The 18,779-nt window shown below is 48.8% G+C and overlaps 1 protein-coding gene across 1 annotated transcript; it reads left to right on the top strand.

Annotated features, from left to right (window-relative positions):
- Positions 1–1,466: 1,466 nt before the first annotated feature.
- On the top strand, positions 1,467–5,723 carry LOC141937032 (ATPase family AAA domain-containing protein 2-like). Its single transcript, XM_074854442.1, has 8 exons — positions 1,467–1,482; positions 1,653–1,725; positions 2,168–2,276; positions 2,501–2,616; positions 3,870–4,044; positions 4,729–4,817; positions 5,282–5,441; positions 5,670–5,723. Exons 1-8 carry the CDS (start codon positions 1,467–1,469, stop codon positions 5,721–5,723), a joined length of 792 nt encoding a protein of 263 aa, XP_074710543.1.
- Positions 5,724–18,779: the final 13,056 nt, after the last annotated feature.

The following is an 18,779-nucleotide window of genomic DNA, read 5'->3' as shown; positions in this document are numbered from 1 at the left end:
CCACTATCCTGCTTTCTCTTAAACTTGTTTGTAGCAGTGTTGTAAATTCTTTGCTTTCAACAGAACCAAAACAACGTAGGATGTCTTTTTCGGGCCAGTCTTCACCTGACAGACGTTCCTTTAGAAACAGTCAGTCACGAGGGGCTTCCGGAAGAACTAACAGGTTGGTGTCTAGTTCTTCTGTCGAATAGTGATAGTTCTTCTTTATCAATAGTGCCCTCAGTCACGTCACTGAATAAAGCTTTCGAGGGTTTCTGTACTGGTGGTAATTACAGGTGAATAGTGGGGTTATTGCTGTGGTCTGAGGGTATAAAGACAACGAATGTTGGCGGGGAGGCTCTGCTTTTTATTAGCCGTTAGATTTTTTAAAAGGCAGTTTTCCTGCCTTTTCACTGATGCTGCCTTATCACTGATAAGGTGGTTGTGGAGGTTGTGGCTGAGATTGTGGAACTGAGATTCTTTTATTCTGGAATTGAAGCCAGAATATCTGTCTGAAAATCGTAGACTATTGAACCTTGAGGGATACAAATTATTTTCTTAAAATTGAAGATAATTGAGTTAGAGGGAGAACCTGTATGGAAGTTTTAATTTTTGTTTTCATCTCCCAAGTACTGATTCTGGTTTCTCTCTGGAATCAGTTAATGTTTCTGTATGAAACTATCCTTAAACAAGAAAAATGCTAAATGAGATTATAAATTGCAATAGTAAAGACAAAGAGATTTTGAGCCAGTTAGAGCATGGAGAATGGGGTCTCTTGCTAGATAGGAAGCACTTTGTTTTGCATCCCTGAAAGCAGACAGTTATGGAAGGAAGGGTTTTTGAAGCCAAATTTTTAAATAAGTTGAAAAGGTTTCTGTTTCCTGGGGTGGATACGTAATGCCAGGTGAAGCTCTGTCTGTGTGTGTGTGTGAGAGAGAAAGAGATTGCACACAACGAGTGATCTGTTGATGAAATTTTGCAAACTGGTTAAACATTTTACCTTCCTAAGAAAAACTAAATTTTGCTGTCACAAGGAAAATCACGTAATGTAACTTGAAATCAGACTCATAAGAGTGCAATGATCTGGAAACTTCATAGATCTCAAAGTAAATTCTGAGATCGAATTCACTTAGATTTCGATGTGACTTAGGGCGTACCTCAGTTTTGTTACTTGCTTGTTTCAGTGTCTGCAGACGGAGCCGGGCAGCCCACAAGAGCGATTCCGCATCCTCATCTGATGATGGAGGGCAGCTTGAGAGGTGTGGGAAGCGCAGCCGTAACAGAGATTTAAGAAAGTTAATGAAATTGGAGAGTCTGGCAGGGGTTTGCAGCTGCCTACCTGTGAAGTGTTATCCTCTTCACCTGGTCACTTTCTAAACAGTGGCAATATCTAATCGTATCTGTTGGTACTGACAACTGTAACCGGACTCTCTAAAATGGGATTTTTAGAATTGATTTTTAATAAGCAGTTTGGTTTCTAGGCGGGCATGGGGGGAGGAACATGTAATGTTTTAATTACTGTCCTTTACAGGGGTTTCTTCAGAAAGAAAAGCACCGTAACAGAAAATGTTATAAATAGAGGAAATGACCGAGGTTTTGTTTCATAACAAATGCTCTAGAAGAACTATTTTAAGGACAATCTAACAGATGAGTTTCAGCCTGATGTCTTTCAGACATGTGTGTCTTCTGGCACGTGTATCCCAAAGTCCTCAGCAAGTACCAGCAGTGGGGGGCAGCCTTTAGAATGTAATGTCAGTAAATTATAATTTATAAATAGATTTCAGCCACACTGAAATAAGTATCCCCTCGGGCTGTGACTTTTTGAATGTAAAATCTTTGCAAGATGTCAGTGTGTTTTGGGGGGTTCTTCCATCACACAGGTCAAGGTCAGTTGATGGTCTCCCCGTGCAGAATAACTGTTTCTTGCATTCGTACTGGCATGGGTATTCGTAAGTGCAAAGAGTTGTTAAAATAATTAACGGCTTAATGTCTGGAGTGACCATTTTCCTTTATTGACTCACGGATATTAAATGTAAACCCATTTGAAGGAATCTTTAAGGATTTAGGAAGTTTATGGTCATTCGTTTATGGTTTTCTGCATTCACTTGCCATCGTTATAAAAGCAAAAACCTTCTAGCTGCACCCTAAGTTAGAAAGCGCCTTTCTCTTTCTCCTTCATTCAAACCAGGTGTCTTCCACTCAACTTTGGGAAAGACGAGTTAAAGGGAATTCGCAAGAATCAAATGAACATTGGAGCAAGTCTGTCTGATGGTGCTCCAGTGCAGACAGATTGTTCGGTGAGTATTTTTAGTTCATTGTCTCAGCGAGGTGTTTCCAGGGTTTATCAAAGCTTTCAGTAACGTGCTGCCTACAACTACCTCGGTTTACGGTTTTCTCTCGAGCAATTTGAGAATTGCCCAGAACGTTCCCCTTGTGCTGACGTGTGGTTCCTGATGGAACCTCACTGAGGACGCAGCTTTCTTTAACACGCAAAAATGTGTTGTGTTGACTTTCTCTTTAGGTCCGATGTGATGGTGTGGGTGGTCTTTCTGACCACATCGCATCTTTAAAAGGGATGGTCATTTTTCCGTTGCTGTACCCAGAAGTCTTTGAGAGATTGAAAGTCCAACCACCAAGGTAACAGATGTTGTTTAAAACTATAATTCACTTGTGTTCTGGAGAATATTTGACTGAGGTATCGATCCATTTTCATGCTTCAAACTTTTCAGCAGCGTTGATGGGGGTTTTTAGCAGTAGCAAAAAGTAATTTCTTAAAAATGGGTAGAAACCAGAATATAGGTGGGTTCAAAGATTGAGTGTGTGGTGAGAATACACTTTAAAGGTGTCTTGCCTATAAAAGGTGGGGTTGTGTTGTTTTTAATTTGAGTTCTACATACAAGCAACTTGATTAGTTTGTAAGCAGGAAGGAATTACCTACTGGCAGTCACCTGTCGTTTGTTGCTTGGAAGTCCACTTGTCTCTCCCACTGACTCTTTTTCTCCAAGTGCTCAAGTAGACATTTTACAACCGATAGGACTTGCAACTAGAACCTTGCAGTGGGTGTTTGTGCTTGGGCTAAAATAAGAATGTGTCCACTTCTTACACAGCTGAATTAGTTCTGCGTTATAAGATGAAATTATTAGAGATTTAATTGTTAGCTTTATATATTCTTGGTCATCAAAACTCGATTATGGATATTGAAATATGACTTTAAATTCTTTGCTTGCAGTAACTTAAAATATTACGAATCATGAAAATAAAATCTTTCAGTGTTTTACTTCTTTATTCATTGGCATTCTCTTTGAAAGAGCAGTGTATTGGTTTTTTTAGATGAAGAGTAAGTTTATCTGGAAATGCAGAATACCCTCCCAGCTTTAGACTTCCTCCTCGTTTATCATCAGCAAAGGATGGTCTGGGAGACCAAATCCGGTAACTCAAAGCTTTTTGAAGGAGAATGAAATGCTTCACTGTCAAACCTTGCTTCTTGTGAAAACAAGCATGAATACGCAGTGCGTCACTGAAACATGAACTGGTGATTCATGTTAGAGCCCAGTCTCATCCTTCACTGGAGTTGTTCTTGTTTGGCTCCCCCGTGCTGTAACCACCCTGTTGGTTTGTCAGCAGTTTTGGAAGTGTCCTTCTGGGACACTGTGATCTTTTCTCAAGGTTTTGTACATCTGTGTTATCCTCTTTGTTCATGTTGTTTGCTGCCTTGTTGAATTGTGTAGAACACAGAACTTCCACCCGTTTTGTCTTTTCTCACACTTGAGCTGTTCCTGCTGTTGTAGAGATGAAGTCTTTTGTTTAGGAGAGAGGAGTTGTGTGTTTTAAGGTGGGGGTTGTAACGGGTTTTTTTCTTACTTAATTTTTTTTTGTTGTTGTTGTTGCAGAGGCTGCCTATTCTGTGGTCCACCAGGGACTGGAAAGACACTGGTGGCTCGTGCACTGGCTAAAGAATGTAGCCAGGGTGACAGGAGAGTAGCCTTTTTTATGAGAAAAGGTGCTGACTGCCTGAGCAAATGGGTGGGGGAATCCGAACGAGAGCTTCGTTTATTATCTGATCAGGTAAGGTTGAAATGTGCCATGTGTTCTGTCCGAGTTGGCACTGTAATTTTCTGTGGTCAGTATTTTTAAGGACAGTTCACTTCTTTTCGTGTTTTGTCAGCTCCTTCCACTGAAATGGGATTGCCAGTGTTTCCTTTTTCAGTGGGTTTTTTAGGGGCTTGAAATCTTGAGATGTACTGGGAAAGATTAATAAACAAGAAAACCTCGCAAAGCAAACCCCCACCCTCCACCACAAAAAAAAAAAAAGAAAAAAAAAACACACACACAAAAAAAAAACCAACACAAAAAAACAGCCACAGAAAGGATTCCAAGAGGCAAGAGATATGGTGGCTTTAGATCAGAGGGAAGGAGATGCAGGCTAAAAGCACGGTCATTTAAATTCATAATGGCAGCTTGCTTCCAGAACCTGTAGTTGAATTAAGTCCCGGCTCTGTTCTCAGGGGCTGCCAAAGAGCTGTAAAAACGCCTGGTGTGATTTGTGTCCTGCCACCCGGTCTCGGGGGTTGTCAGAGGCTGCTGTCTTCTGTTACTCGTGCCTCTTCATTCACCCAACTACTAGAGATCCCTGATGCTGGTCTGAAAAATCTAGTTGCAGTGACTTTCCAACCATAACGTTTTTCATGCATTTTCCCTTTCAAATAGTGCTGGTTTAGTTCTGTCAATATTCCTGTGTTTTCATTCCAGGCCCACCAGATGCGACCTTCGATTATTTTCTTTGATGAGATAGATGGTCTCGCTCCTGTGCGGTCCAGTAAGCAAGACCAAATTTATAGGTAGTACATCTTTTGTACCTACGTAGAAGCTGCTTGATCTTTGTGAAAAGACCACAACCTATTTAACTTTGTGACACATTCATTTATCCTGAAAACTAGTAATTCCATGCTACTAAATTTCCAATGATTTTTAAACAAGAATTGAAAACAATTCGCTAAGCTTGAGATTAGCACAAGGCTTGTGTTACCTAGTCTGTTTTTTTTCTGTCTTCAAATGAGCCACTAATCTGTTAAAAAATCAATTAAAAGCTTGTCCTTTCTGAGTGATCATTGGAGAAGGTCATGTAGAACGTAACAAAATTTTGGGCTGACCCAGCGCTGAGGGGTATGGTGGAGTTGGGAACTGTCGGTGTGAGGTTAATGGTTGGACTTAGTGACCTTCAAGGTCTTTGTCAACCGAGATGATGCTGTGATTCTGTGAAAATTTACTAAACCAGTGAATGAAAATGCTCTTTTCCTGTTAGCTCTGTTGTTTCAACACTTCTGGCACTCATGGATGGCTTGGTCAGCAGAGGAGAGGTTGCGGTGATCGGAGCCACCAACAGGCCGGATGCCGTAGATCCTGCTTTGCGAAGACCCGGACGCTTTGATCGAGAGCTCCTCTTCAGCCTGCCAAATCAAGAGGTAAGAACTTAAACTCAGTCTTAACGCTAATGTGGCAGAGTCCATCTTTATAACAAAACCACGTAACGATGCAGCGTCACAGAGCTGTGAAAGTCAAAACCAGTGTTGTACAACTGGGACAGAAGAGGGATGTCTGGAGACTGTGCTGTGCTGTGAGGGCAGGTCTGGTCCTGAGTATATATGATTAAGGTGACTTCACCAAAGCTCTAGAGTTAGTTTTGGTTTCAGTGTGACCAGCCAAGAAAATGGGATGCTTCTAGTCAAATGTTTAAGGAAGATTGAATGCATGAATTAGCTATAAATCACTGCTCTCTCATCTTGGAAACGAAAGAAATGTTTCCAGGCCCAGCGCCCAGCCCCAGCTCAGGCTCTCCTGGCTGTGCCCCAGCTGCCCTGCTGCAACACAGCCCGTCCCTCTGCACATCCGAACTGCAGGCGAGGCAAGCTGGGAACAGGACGGAGGGGCGGTGCTTCAGGGAAACAGTCCTCCAGCCAAGGCAGAGAGCGGCCGCCTGCCTTTGGTCTGTCCGCGAGTAGGCAACCAAGGCTCAGGACCGTTTATTTCCAGAATTATTGCTGGATTGTTGAACAAAAGCTCCATTTCAAATATCCTACCACTATTTCTTATGGTTGCAAAATGCTGAAGACCTGTTTCTGGAGGATTAGCAATATGTTAATCTCTCTGTAGAAAGAATTAAGTCTGTACACTCGCGGGATGTCTATACAAACTACTGAAGGGAAGAATTCAAAAAGGGGAAGAGCCTTAGGCTAAATTTGAAAAGATATTTAAATGCCATAACTAGTCTTCCTTGATTATTGTTAATGGATCACAGAAGATAATAAAAGACAGCTGAAGTTAAATTTAAATGGCAGAGAAATGGAAAATTCTGTTGGCCTGGAATTCATTGATTTGATAATAACCTGAGACCCGATGGAAGTAAGACTTGAGATGGCAACAGATAAACCTGTCTAATCTCCGGAAGAGCCTCTGAGAAATACACCCTCTGACAGATGAATCGGGGCTTCAGGACAAGCTGTGGTAGACACTGTGGAAGTTGCATCAGCCTCATGAGGGGGAAGGTGAGCACAGCCCCAGGAGGAAGAGGAGAAAGCATCACGGGTGGCGACGAGAGCAATGCCAGCCGCACTGCGTGTAAGGAGAGACTGAGACTTCTCATGCAGTTTTCATTGTTTTATTTTCCTTCTTTCATGATGAGGCTCTAACAAACACCTCCAAGTCCCCTTGGGGGCTGGCGCGCACCCCAGCTGCTGGCCCGGCCCTGGTTTCGCCGGCTTCTGGCCACCCTAGCGTCGCCGGCGGCGTGGCCGCTTGTGGGCTGAAGAGTCCTGGGAGCAGCTGGCCTTCCTCTTGGGGCGGCGCCGGGGCCCCCCGGGTGAGCAGTCTGTGCCCTGGCCAGCAGCGGAGGGACCTGCCACCGCCTGCCCCAGCTCCTCACGGGGCTCCTCCTGCGCTCTGGGGTCAGGGACAGGAGTGTCCCCCGGGGCGGCGGTAGGGCCAGGGGTGGCCGCGGGGCTGTGCTCCTGCTCCTCGGCAGCGTGGGAGTCCCGGGGCTCCAGCTGCCGCATGAAGCGCTCCCTGCACCGCTCTGCCACGACGGCGACCAGCTGGCGCACAAACGTCACCGTCCGGTGCTCCAGGAAGGGCTGCAGCTTCCGCACCAAGGCCTCCTCGTCCGGCCCGTAGCGGCACAGATGTGCGATGATGGTGGCCTGCGCCAAATCCGCCACCCACCAGCCCTCCCTGTACATCTCCAGGAGCTGCTGCCTCAGCCAGGGCATCAGGGGCTCCTGGATCTCCGTGCGGTCCCGGAAAAGGCGCGCCCAGACACGGGGCAGAAAGCCACCCACAGGCACGGGGTCCGCAGCCCGCTGCTCGTCCTGGTGGCCGGCAACCGATGGACGGGAGGAGTGCTGCCGGATAGTCATCTCCAGAAAATCTTCCTCTGCCCGCACAGAGTAGACGACGGACTTGGCAGTCTGCCTGCAAAGGGGGCACGACGCTTTCCTCTTGGCCCACCGCACAATGCAGCCCAGGCAGAACCGGTGCAGACAGGGGGTCGCATAAGCGGCGCCATCTCGGGTCTCGCCGCAGATGGGGCAGCTCCACTCGCTCTCTTCAGCCATGTTGGCTTGTTGCGGCAGGCTGGGGAGAGCTGAGGACGAGGAGCTGCTCCCCCTCGCTGGCATCACACGCTGCAAAATGGAGACAGGCCCCGGTCACTCACTCTCCCGGCGAGGGGAGGAAGAAATGCCCAGGCCCCTGGCGAAGGACACCCTCGGGCTCCCTGAGCCCCTTCGCCCGTCCCGGGGGGACGCTCCCCCGCACAGCTCACCTCCGCTGCCGCGAGCGCGCCCGGCGGTGCCCGGCTGCCTGACCCAGGCAGGGCCGGGGAAACACAGGGGATGGCTCCGGGACGGGCACCGAGAGCTGCCGCCGGCAGCCCCCAGAGCACCACCCAGCACCCGGAGCAGCCTCGCTCGACCCTCCAGACCTCGCAGACACGCTCGGCAGGAGTCCAGGCAGGAGCCAGACTGGGCCGGGCGCAGGCAGAGCCTGCAGGGAGGGACATGAGGTCACATTCCATCGCTCGCTGATGTCACAGCCCACCGCACGGTGACGTGGCAGTGGGCCGCCTGTCTCCATGGCGCTTGCCCGTGTCGGGGCCTGGCTGGCACTGGCACTTGTGCAGGTGGAAAATGTAACCGTTCCCCTGTTCCTTGGACGTAGAAACGAGCCACTCTTCTATGGCTTGTACCTGTTCCACTGCAAGCACAAGGGCTCTAGAGAAGACACAGCTGAAGCGCGGCAGATGAGAAGGAGCCGTCAGTAATCCATGTGAGGAAGCTCGAAAGCAGAGGCACAGTTTGCACAGAAAATGCCCTGGTTATGGCTGAAACACAGTTCTCACTGTCAGAGATTTGTGGAGAGTTGCTCATTACAGGGAACTGACGCCCAAAAAGGGTTTCTCTGCGTTCCTTTCCCTGGTCATCACATACAGCTTAAGTTAAATTTAAATGGCAGCACAATGGAAAGTTCTGATGCCTGGAATTCCTCCATTTGATAAGCTGAGAGACACGTTGGAAGTGGCCTTGAGATGGCAATAGCTGGAATAGTAAAATCTCCTGAAAAACCTGTGAGAAATCGACTCTGATGAGTCGGGGCTTCAGGGGAAGCTGTGATGGACAATGTGGGAGTTTCAAAGCTGTTTGTAAGAGGGTTTAGCACCAAGTATAGAAGAATACTTTTTAAAAAAATGGTGGGTTTGAAAAGGATTATTGGATTTGCCAAGTTATGCCAAGGTTTGAAAAACAGTTAAAGCCTGGCTTTAACACCCTGCTTTGTGCATTTCCAACCTCTGGCCCGTGGATCACACCACCCACCTCCAGACTGTTGAGTTGTGCCGAGGTGCCAGGGAAAAACAACGGAGAGCTGCAACACTGAGCTGTGGGAAAGTGCTGAGCTGTGAGAAGTTGCTACCGCGAGAACAGCGCATGAACGAGAGGTGATTGGTCTGCACAGCGCGTGGTAGAGGGGTCTGATGCTGATAGGAGAAAAGGTTGAGAGCTGTCTAATTGCTGATTTGCTAATTATGAAGTAAGAGCTTTGGCGAGAGCAGAAGTACGTACTATTGGAAAAATAAACGGCTTTGCTGGTTATAACTCTCATAGAGTTGTGCAGGTCCGATATCCTCCCGCAACACCTACGGAACTTTTGGGCTAAGAAACAGCAATGTAGGGAGCTGTGGGCTCCAAGTTGTTGATTTAGGGAGATTTTGGGCTCAGAAAGACGCATTGAGGGAGCTTTTGGGCTCAGAAACAACGACTTAAGGTGGTTTTCAGCTGAGAAACAGCAATGTAGGGAGCTCTGGGGCCCAAAAGCAGCAATTTAGGGAGGTCTTGGGCCTGAGAAACACCCACTTGGGCAGCTTTTGGGCCTCCAAAACAGCCTTTTAGGGAGCTTTTGAGCTCAGGAAAAACTCTGCAGGGAGCTTTGTGGCTAAGGAACATCCATTTTGGAGCTTTGAGGCTCAGAAAAGCCAAGGCAGGGAGCGACTTAGGAAGCTTGTGTGCTAAGAAACAGCAACGGAGGGAGTTTTGGGGCTCCAGAAGACCAACTTAGGGAGCTTTTGGGCTCAGAAACAGCACCTTAGGGTGGTTTTCAGCTGAGTAAGAGCAATTTCAGGAACCTTGGGGCTCAAAACGAGCAATTGAATGAGATCTGGGGCTCAGAAACACCCACCTGGGGAGCTTTTGCACTAAGAGCGAGCAATGTAGGGAGCTCTGGGGCTCCAAAATGTCGATTTAGGGAGCTTTTGTGCTCGGAAACAGTGGTTTAGGGAGGTTCTTGGCTCAAAACGAGCAATTTAGGGAGCTCTTGGCCTGAGCAACACCACCTTAGGCAGCTTTTGGGCCTCCAAAACACCCATTTATGGAGCTTTTGGGCTCAGAAACCCCTGTTTATGGAGGTTTTGGGCTCAAAAAGACCCATTGAGGGAGCTTTTGGGTTCAAACGCAGCAATTTAATGATATCTGGGGGTCAGAAACCCCCACCTAGGGAGCTTTTGGGCTCAGAAACAGCAATGTAGGGAGCTCTGGGGCTCAGAAACAGGCACTTAATCAGCTTTTGGGCCTCCAAAACATCTGTTGAGGCAGCATTTGAGCTCAGCAAAAACAATGCAGGGAGCTCTGGAGCTCAGCAGGAGCAATTTAGGTAGGTTTTGGGCCAAGAAATACCCATTTATGGGGCTTCTGGGCCTCAGAACCCCCCCGCTAGGGAGCCTTTGGGCTCAGGAACACCAATTTGGGGGCTTTGGGGCTCAGAAACACCCACCTAGGGAGCTTTTGGGGTAAGAACCAGCAATTTAGGGAGCTTTGGGGCTCAAAAGACCGACTTAGGGAGATTTTGGGCTCAGAAACAGTGACTTAGGGAGGTTTTTGGCTCCAAAGCAGCAATTTAGGGAGCTCTTGGCCCGAGAAACACCCACTTTGGCAGCTTTTGGGCCTCCAAAACAGCCTTTTTGGGAGCTTTGGGGCTCAGAAACACCTATTTAGGGATCTTTTGGGCTCAAAACCAGCAATTTAAAGAGATTTGGGGCTCAGAAACCCCCACCCGGGGAGCTTTTGTGCTAAGAAACAGCAATTTAGGGAGCTCTGGGGCTCCAAAATGTCAATATAGGGAGCTTTTGGGCTCAGAAACAGTGACTTAGGGAGGTTTTTGGCTCCAAAGCAGCAATTTAGGGAGCTCTTGGCCCGAGAAACACCCACTTCGGCAGCTTTGGGGCCTCCAAAACAGCCTTTTAGGGAGCCTTTGGGCTCCAAAAGACCCATTGAGGGAGCTTTTGGGCTCAGAAACTGCGACTGCGGGTGGTTTTTAGGTGAGAAACAGCAATGTAGGGAGCTCTGGGGCCAAAAGCGGCAATTTAGGGAGGTCTTGGGCCTGAGAAACACCCACTTGGGCAGCTTTTGGGCCTCCAAAACACCCTTTTAGGGAGCTTCTGTGCTCAGAAACACCTGTCTGGGGAGATTTTGGCCTCAGAAAGTCCCATTGAGGGAGATTTTGGGCTCGGAATCAGCAAGTTAGGGTTGTTTTCAGCTGAGAAACAGCACTTTAGGGAGCTCTGGGGCTCCAAACCAGCAACTTATGGAGCTCTTGGCCCAGGAAACACCCACTTAGGCAGCTTTTGGGCCTCCAAAACAGCCTTTTTGGGAGATTTTGGGCTCAGAAACAGCAACTTAGGGTGGATTTCCGCTCAGAAACAGCAGTTTAGGGAGCTTTGGGGTTCAAAAGCAGCAATTTAAATAGATTTGAGGCTCAGAAACACCCACCTAGGGAACTTTTGGGCTAAGAAACAGCAATGTAGGGAGCTTTGGGACTCCAAACCAGCGACTCAGGGAGCGCTTGGCCTGAGAAACACCCACTTCAGCAGCTTTTGGGCCTCCAAAACACCCTTTTAGGGAGCTTTTGGGCTCAGAAAGACCCATTGAGGGAGCTTTTGGGCTCAGAAACAACGACTTAAGGTGGTTTTCAGCTGAGAAACAGCAGTGTAGGGAGCTCTGGGGCCCAAAAGCAGCAATTTAGGGAGGTCTTGGGCCTGAGAAACACCCACTTGGGCAGCTTTTGGGCCTCCAAAACAGCCTTTTAGGGAGCTTTTGAGCTCAGGAAAAACTCTGCAGGGAGCTTTGTGGCTAAGGAACATCCATTTTGGAGCTTTGAGGCTCAGAAAAGCCAAGGCAGGGAGCGACTTAGGAAGCTTGTGTGCTAAGAAACAGCAACGGAGGGAGTTTTGGGGCTCCAGAAGACCAACTTAGGGAGCTTTTGGGCTCAGAAACAGCACCTTAGGGTGGTTTTCAGCTGAGTAAGAGCAATTTCAGGAACCTTGGGGCTCAAAACGAGCAATTGAATGAGATCTGGGGCTCAGAAACACCCACCTGGGGAGCTTTTGCACTAAGAGCGAGCAATGTAGGGAGCTCTGGGGCTCCAAAATGTCGATTTAGGGAGCTTTTGTGCTCGGAAACAGTGGTTTAGGGAGGTTCTTGGCTCAAAACGAGCAATTTAGGGAGCTCTTGGCCTGAGCAACACCACCTTAGGCAGCTTTTGGGCCTCCAAAACACCCATTTATGGAGCTTTTGGGCTCAGAAACCCCTGTTTATGGAGGTTTTGGGCTCAAAAAGACCCATTGAGGGAGCTTTTGGGTTCAAACGCAGCAATTTAATGATATCTGGGGGTCAGAAACCCCCACCTAGGGAGCTTTTGGGCTCAGAAACAGCAATGTAGGGAGCTCTGGGGCTCAGAAACAGGCACTTAATCAGCTTTTGGGCCTCCAAAACATCTGTTGAGGCAGCATTTGAGCTCAGCAAAAACAATGCAGGGAGCTCTGGAGCTCAGCAGGAGCAATTTAGGTAGGTTTTGGGCCAAGAAATACCCATTTATGGGGCTTCTGGGCCTCAGAACCCCCCCGCTAGGGAGCCTTTGGGCTCAGGAACACCAATTTGGGGGCTTTGGGGCTCAGAAACACCCACCTAGGGAGCTTTTGGGGTAAGAACCAGCAATTTAGGGAGCTTTGGGGCTCCAAAGACCGACTTAGGGAGATTTTGGGCTCAGAAACAGTGACTTAGGGAGGTTTTTGGCTCCAAAGCAGCAATTTAGGGAGCTCTTGGCCCGAGAAACACCCACTTTGGCAGCTTTTGGGCCTCCAAAACAGCCTTTTTGGGAGCTTTGGGGCTCAGAAACACCTATTTAGGGATCTTTTGGGCTCAAAACCAGCAATTTAAAGAGATTTGGGGCTCAGAAACCCCCACCCGGGGAGCTTTTGTGCTAAGAAACAGCAATTTAGGGAGCTCTGGGGCTCCAAAATGTCAATATAGGGAGCTTTTGGGCTCAGAAACAGTGACTTAGGGAGGTTTTTGGCTCCAAAGCAGCAATTTAGGGAGCTCTTGGCCCGAGAAACACCCACTTCGGCAGCTTTGGGGCCTCCAAAACAGCCTTTTAGGGAGCCTTTGGGCTCCAAAAGACCCATTGAGGGAGCTTTTGGGCTCAGAAACTGCGACTGCGGGTGGTTTTTAGGTGAGAAACAGCAATGTAGGGAGCTCTGGGGCCAAAAGCGGCAATTTAGGGAGGTCTTGGGCCTGAGAAACACCCACTTGGGCAGCTTTTGGGCCTCCAAAACACCCTTTTAGGGAGCTTCTGTGCTCAGAAACACCTGTCTGGGGAGATTTTGGCCTCAGAAAGTCCCATTGAGGGAGATTTTGGGCTCGGAATCAGCAAGTTAGGGTTGTTTTCAGCTGAGAAACAGCACTTTAGGGAGCTCTGGGGCTCCAAACCAGCAACTTATGGAGCTCTTGGCCCAGGAAACACCCACTTAGGCAGCTTTTGGGCCTCCAAAACAGCCTTTTTGGGAGATTTTGGGCTCAGAAACAGCAACTTAGGGTGGATTTCCGCTCAGAAACAGCAGTTTAGGGAGCTTTGGGGTTCAAAAGCAGCAATTTAAATAGATTTGAGGCTCAGAAACACCCACCTAGGGAACTTTTGGGCTAAGAAACAGCAATGTAGGGAGCTTTGGGACTCCAAACCAGCGACTCAGGGAGCGCTTGGCCTGAGAAACACCCACTTCGGCAGCTTTTGGGCCTCCAAAACACCCTTTTAGGGAGCTTTTGGGCTCAGAAAGACCCATTGAGGGAGCTTTTGGGCTCAGAAACAACGACTTAAGGTGGTTTTCAGCTGAGAAACAGCAGTGTAGGGAGCTCTGGGGCCCAAAAGCAGCAATTTAGGGAGGTCTTGGGCCTGAGAAACACCCACTTGGGCAGCTTTTGGGCCTCCAAAACAGCCTTTTAGGGAGCTTTTGAGCTCAGGAAAAACTCTGCAGGGAGCTTTGTGGCTAAGGAACATCCATTTTGGAGCTTTGAGGCTCAGAAAAGCCAAGGCAGGGAGCGACTTAGGAAGCTTGTGTGCTAAGAAACAGCAACGGAGGGAGTTTTGGGGCTCCAGAAGACCAACTTAGGGAGCTTTTGGGCTCAGAAACAGCACCTTAGGGTGGTTTTCAGCTGAGTAAGAGCAATTTCAGGAACCTTGGGGCTCAAAACGAGCAATTGAATGAGATCTGGGGCTCAGAAACACCCACCTGGGGAGCTTTTGCACTAAGAGCGAGCAATGTAGGGAGCTCTGGGGCTCCAAAATGTCGATTTAGGGAGCTTTTGTGCTCGGAAACAGTGGTTTAGGGAGGTTCTTGGCTCAAAACGAGCAATTTAGGGAGCTCTTGGCCTGAGCAACACCACCTTAGGCAGCTTTTGGGCCTCCAAAACACCCATTTATGGAGCTTTTGGGCTCAGAAACCCCTGTTTATGGAGGTTTTGGGCTCAAAAAGACCCATTGAGGGAGCTTTTGGGTTCAAACGCAGCAATTTAATGATATCTGGGGGTCAGAAACCCCCACCTAGGGAGCTTTTGGGCTCAGAAACAGCAATGTAGGGAGCTCTGGGGCTCAGAAACAGGCACTTAATCAGCTTTTGGGCCTCCAAAACATCTGTTGAGGCAGCATTTGAGCTCAGCAAAAACAATGCAGGGAGCTCTGGAGCTCAGCAGGAGCAATTTAGGTAGGTTTTGGGCCAAGAAATACCCATTTATGGGGCTTGGGGGCCTCAGAACCCCCCCGCTAGGGAGCCTTTGGGCTCAGGAACACCAATTTGGGGGCTTTGGGGCTCAGAAACACCCACCTAGGGAGCTTTTGGGGTAAGAACCAGCAATTTAGGGAGCTTTGGGGCTCAAAAGACCGACTTAGGGAGATTTTGGGCTCAGAAACAGTGACTTAGGGAGGTTTTTGGCTCCAAAGCAGCAATTTAGGGAGCTCTTGGCCCGAGAAACACCCACTTTGGCAGCTTTTGGGCCTCCAAAACAGCCTTTTTGGGAGCTTTGGGGCTCAGAAACACCTATTTAGGGATCTTTTGGGCTCAAAACCAGCAATTTAAAGAGATTTGGGGCTCAGAAACCCCCACCCGGGGAGCTTTTGTGCTAAGAAACAGCAATTTAGGGAGCTCTGGGGCTCCAAAATGTCAATATAGGGAGCTTTTGGGCTCAGAAACAGTGACTTAGGGAGGTTTTTGGCTCCAAAGCAGCAATTTAGGGAGCTCTTGGCCCGAGAAACACCCACTTCGGCAGCTTTGGGGCCTCCAAAACAGCCTTTTAGGGAGCCTTTGGGCTCCAAAAGACCCATTGAGGGAGCTTTTGGGCTCAGAAACTGCGACTGCGGGTGGTTTTTAGGTGAGAAACAGCAATGTAGGGAGCTCTGGGGCCAAAAGCGGCAATTTAGGGAGGTCTTGGGCCTGAGAAACACCCACTTGGGCAGCTTTTGGGCCTCCAAAACACCCTTTTAGGGAGCTTCTGTGCTCAGAAACACCTGTCTGGGGAGATTTTGGCCTCAGAAAGTCCCATTGAGGGAGATTTTGGGCTCGGAATCAGCAAGTTAGGGTTGTTTTCAGCTGAGAAACAGCACTTTAGGGAGCTCTGGGGCTCCAAACCAGCAACTTATGGAGCTCTTGGCCCAGGAAACACCCACTTAGGCAGCTTTTGGGCCTCCAAAACAGCCTTTTTGGGAGATTTTGGGCTCAGAAACAGCAACTTAGGGTGGATTTCCGCTCAGAAACAGCAGTTTAGGGAGCTTTGGGGTTCAAAAGCAGCAATTTAAATAGATTTGAGGCTCAGAAACACCCACCTAGGGAACTTTTGGGCTAAGAAACAGCAATGTAGGGAGCTTTGGGACTCCAAACCAGCGACTCAGGGAGCGCTTGGCCTGAGAAACACCCACTTCGGCAGCTTTTGGGCCTCCAAAACACCCTTTTAGGGAGCTTTTGGGCTCAGAAAGACCCATTGAGGGAGCTTTTGGGCTCAGAAACAACGACTTAAGGTGGTTTTCAGCTGAGAAACAGCAGTGTAGGGAGCTCTGGGGCCCAAAAGCAGCAATTTAGGGAGGTCTTGGGCCTGAGAAACACCCACTTGGGCAGCTTTTGGGCCTCCAAAACAGCCTTTTAGGGAGCTTTTGAGCTCAGGAAAAACTCTGCAGGGAGCTTTGTGGCTAAGGAACATCCATTTTGGAGCTTTGAGGCTCAGAAAAGCCAAGGCAGGGAGCGACTTAGGAAGCTTGTGTGCTAAGAAACAGCAACGGAGGGAGTTTTGGGGCTCCAGAAGACCAACTTAGGGAGCTTTTGGGCTCAGAAACAGCACCTTAGGGTGGTTTTCAGCTGAGTAAGAGCAATTTCAGGAACCTTGGGGCTCAAAACGAGCAATTGAATGAGATCTGGGGCTCAGAAACACCCACCTGGGGAGCTTTTGCACTAAGAGCGAGCAATGTAGGGAGCTCTGGGGCTCCAAAATGTCGATTTAGGGAGCTTTTGTGCTCGGAAACAGTGGTTTAGGGAGGTTCTTGGCTCAAAACGAGCAATTTAGGGAGCTCTTGGCCTGAGCAACACCACCTTAGGCAGCTTTTGGGCCTCCAAAACACCCATTTATGGAGCTTTTGGGCTCAGAAACCCCTGTTTATGGAGGTTTTGGGCTCAAAAAGACCCATTGAGGGAGCTTTTGGGTTCAAACGCAGCAATTTAATGATATCTGGGGGTCAGAAACCCCCACCTAGGGAGCTTTTGGGCTCAGAAACAGCAATGTAGGGAGCTCTGGGGCTCAGAAACAGGCACTTAATCAGCTTTTGGGCCTCCAAAACATCTGTTGAGGCAGCATTTGAGCTCAGCAAAAACAATGCAGGGAGCTCTGGAGCTCAGCAGGAGCAATTTAGGTAGGTTTTGGGCCAAGAAATACCCATTTATGGGGCTTGGGGGCCTCAGAACCCCCCCGCTAGGGAGCCTTTGGGCTCAGGAACACCAATTTGGGGGCTTTGGGGCTCAGAAACACCCACCTAGGGAGCTTTTGGGGTAAGAACCAGCAATTTAGGGAGCTTTGGGGCTCCAAAGACCGACTTAGGGAGATTTTGGGCTCAGAAACAGTGACTTAGGGAGGTTTTTGGCTCCAAAGCAGCAATTTAGGGAGCTCTTGGCCCGAGAAACACCCACTTTGGCAGCTTTTGGGCCTCCAAAACAGCCTTTTTGGGAGCTTTGGGGCTCAGAAACACCTATTTAGGGATCTTTTGGGCTCAAAACCAGCAATTTAAAGAGATTTGGGGCTCAGAAACCCCCACCCGGGGAGCTTTTGTGCTAAGAAACAGCAATTTAGGGAGCTCTGGGGCTCCAAAATGTCAATATAGGGAGCTTTTGGGCTCAGAAACAGTGACTTAGGGAGGTTTTTGGCTCCAAAGCAGCAATTTAGGGAGCTCTTGGCCCGAGAAACACCCACTTCGGCAGCTTTGGGGCCTCCAAAACAGCCTTTTAGGGAGCCTTTGGGCTCCGAAAGACCCATTGAGGGAGCTTTTGGGCTCAGAAACTGCGACTGCGGGTGGTTTTTAGGTGAGAAACAGCAATGTAGGGAGCTCTGGGGCCAAAAGCGGCAATTTAGGGAGGTCTTGGGCCTGAGAAACACCCACTTGGGCAGCTTTTGGGCCTCCAAAACACCCTTTTAGGGAGCTTCTGTGCTCAGAAACACCTGTCTGGGGAGATTTTGGCCTCAGAAAGTCCCATTGAGGGAGATTTTGGGCTCGGAATCAGCAAGTTAGGGTTGTTTTCAGCTGAGAAACAGCACTTTAGGGAGCTCTGGGGCTCCAAACCAGCAACTTATGGAGCTCTTGGCCCAGGAAACACCCACTTAGGCAGCTTTTGGGCCTCCAAAACAGCCTTTTTGGGAGATTTTGGGCTCAGAAACAGCAACTTAGGGTGGATTTCCGCTCAGAAACAGCAGTTTAGGGAGCTTTGGGGTTCAAAAGCAGCAATTTAAATAGATTTGAGGCTCAGAAACACCCACCTAGGGAACTTTTGGGCTAAGAAACAGCAATGTAGGGAGCTTTGGGACTCCAAACCAGCGACTCAGGGAGCGCTTGGCCTGAGAAACACCCACTTCGGCAGCTTTTGGGCCTCCAAAACACCCTTTTAGGGAGCTTTTGGGCTCAGAAAGACCCATTGAGGGAGCTTTTGGGCTCAGAAACAACGACTTAAGGTGGTTTTCAGCTGAGAAACAGCAGTGTAGGGAGCTCTGGGGCCCAAAAGCAGCAATTTAGGGAGGTCTTGGGCCTGAGAAACACCCACTTGGGCAGCTTTTGGGCCTCCAAAACAGCCTTTTAGGGAGCTTTTGAGCTCAGGAAAAACTCTGCAGGGAGCTTTGTGGCTAAGGAACATCCATTTTGGAGCTTTGAGGCTCAGAAAAGCCAAGGCAGGGAGCGACTTAGGAAGCTTGTGTGCTAAGAAACAGCAACGGAGGGAGTTTTGGGGCTCCAGAAGACCAACTTAGGGAGCTTTTGGGCTCAGAAACAGCACCTTAGGGTGGTTTTCAGCTGAGTAAGAGCAATTTCAGGAACCTTGGGGCTCAAAACGAGCAATTGAATGAGATCTGGGGCTCAGAAACACCCACCTGGGGAGCTTTTGCACTAAGAGCGAGCAATGTAGGGAGCTCTGGGGCTCCAAAATGTCGATTTAGGGAGCTTTTGTGCTCGGAAACAGTGGTTTAGGGAGGTTCTTGGCTCAAAACGAGCAATTTAGGGAGCTCTTGGCCTGAGCAACACCACCTTAGGCAGCTTTTGGGCCTCCAAAACACCCATTTATGGAGCTTTTGGGCTCAGAAACCCCTGTTTATGGAGGTTTTGGGCTCAAAAAGACCCATTGAGGGAGCTTTTGGGTTCAAACGCAGCAATTTAATGATATCTGGGGGTCAGAAACCCCCACCTAGGGAGCT

Source organism: Strix uralensis, chromosome 36, assembly GCF_047716275.1.
Source record: "Strix uralensis isolate ZFMK-TIS-50842 chromosome 36, bStrUra1, whole genome shotgun sequence".
Lineage (NCBI taxonomy): Eukaryota > Metazoa > Chordata > Aves > Strigiformes > Strigidae > Strix > Strix uralensis.
This window is presented reverse-complemented; position numbering and strand designations above follow the sequence as displayed.

What these genes read in the sequence shown, in the direction of transcription:
- LOC141937032 (XM_074854442.1), top strand. An exon ending in CAGTGCAGACAGATTGTTCG is followed by an intron (nt 2,277 to 2,500) that starts GTGAGTATTTTT and finishes CTTTCTCTTTAG; the next exon opens with GTCCGATGTGATGGTGTGGG. An exon ending in TTCGTTTATTATCTGATCAG is followed by an intron (nt 4,045 to 4,728) that starts GTAAGGTTGAAA and finishes TTTTCATTCCAG; the next exon opens with GCCCACCAGATGCGACCTTC.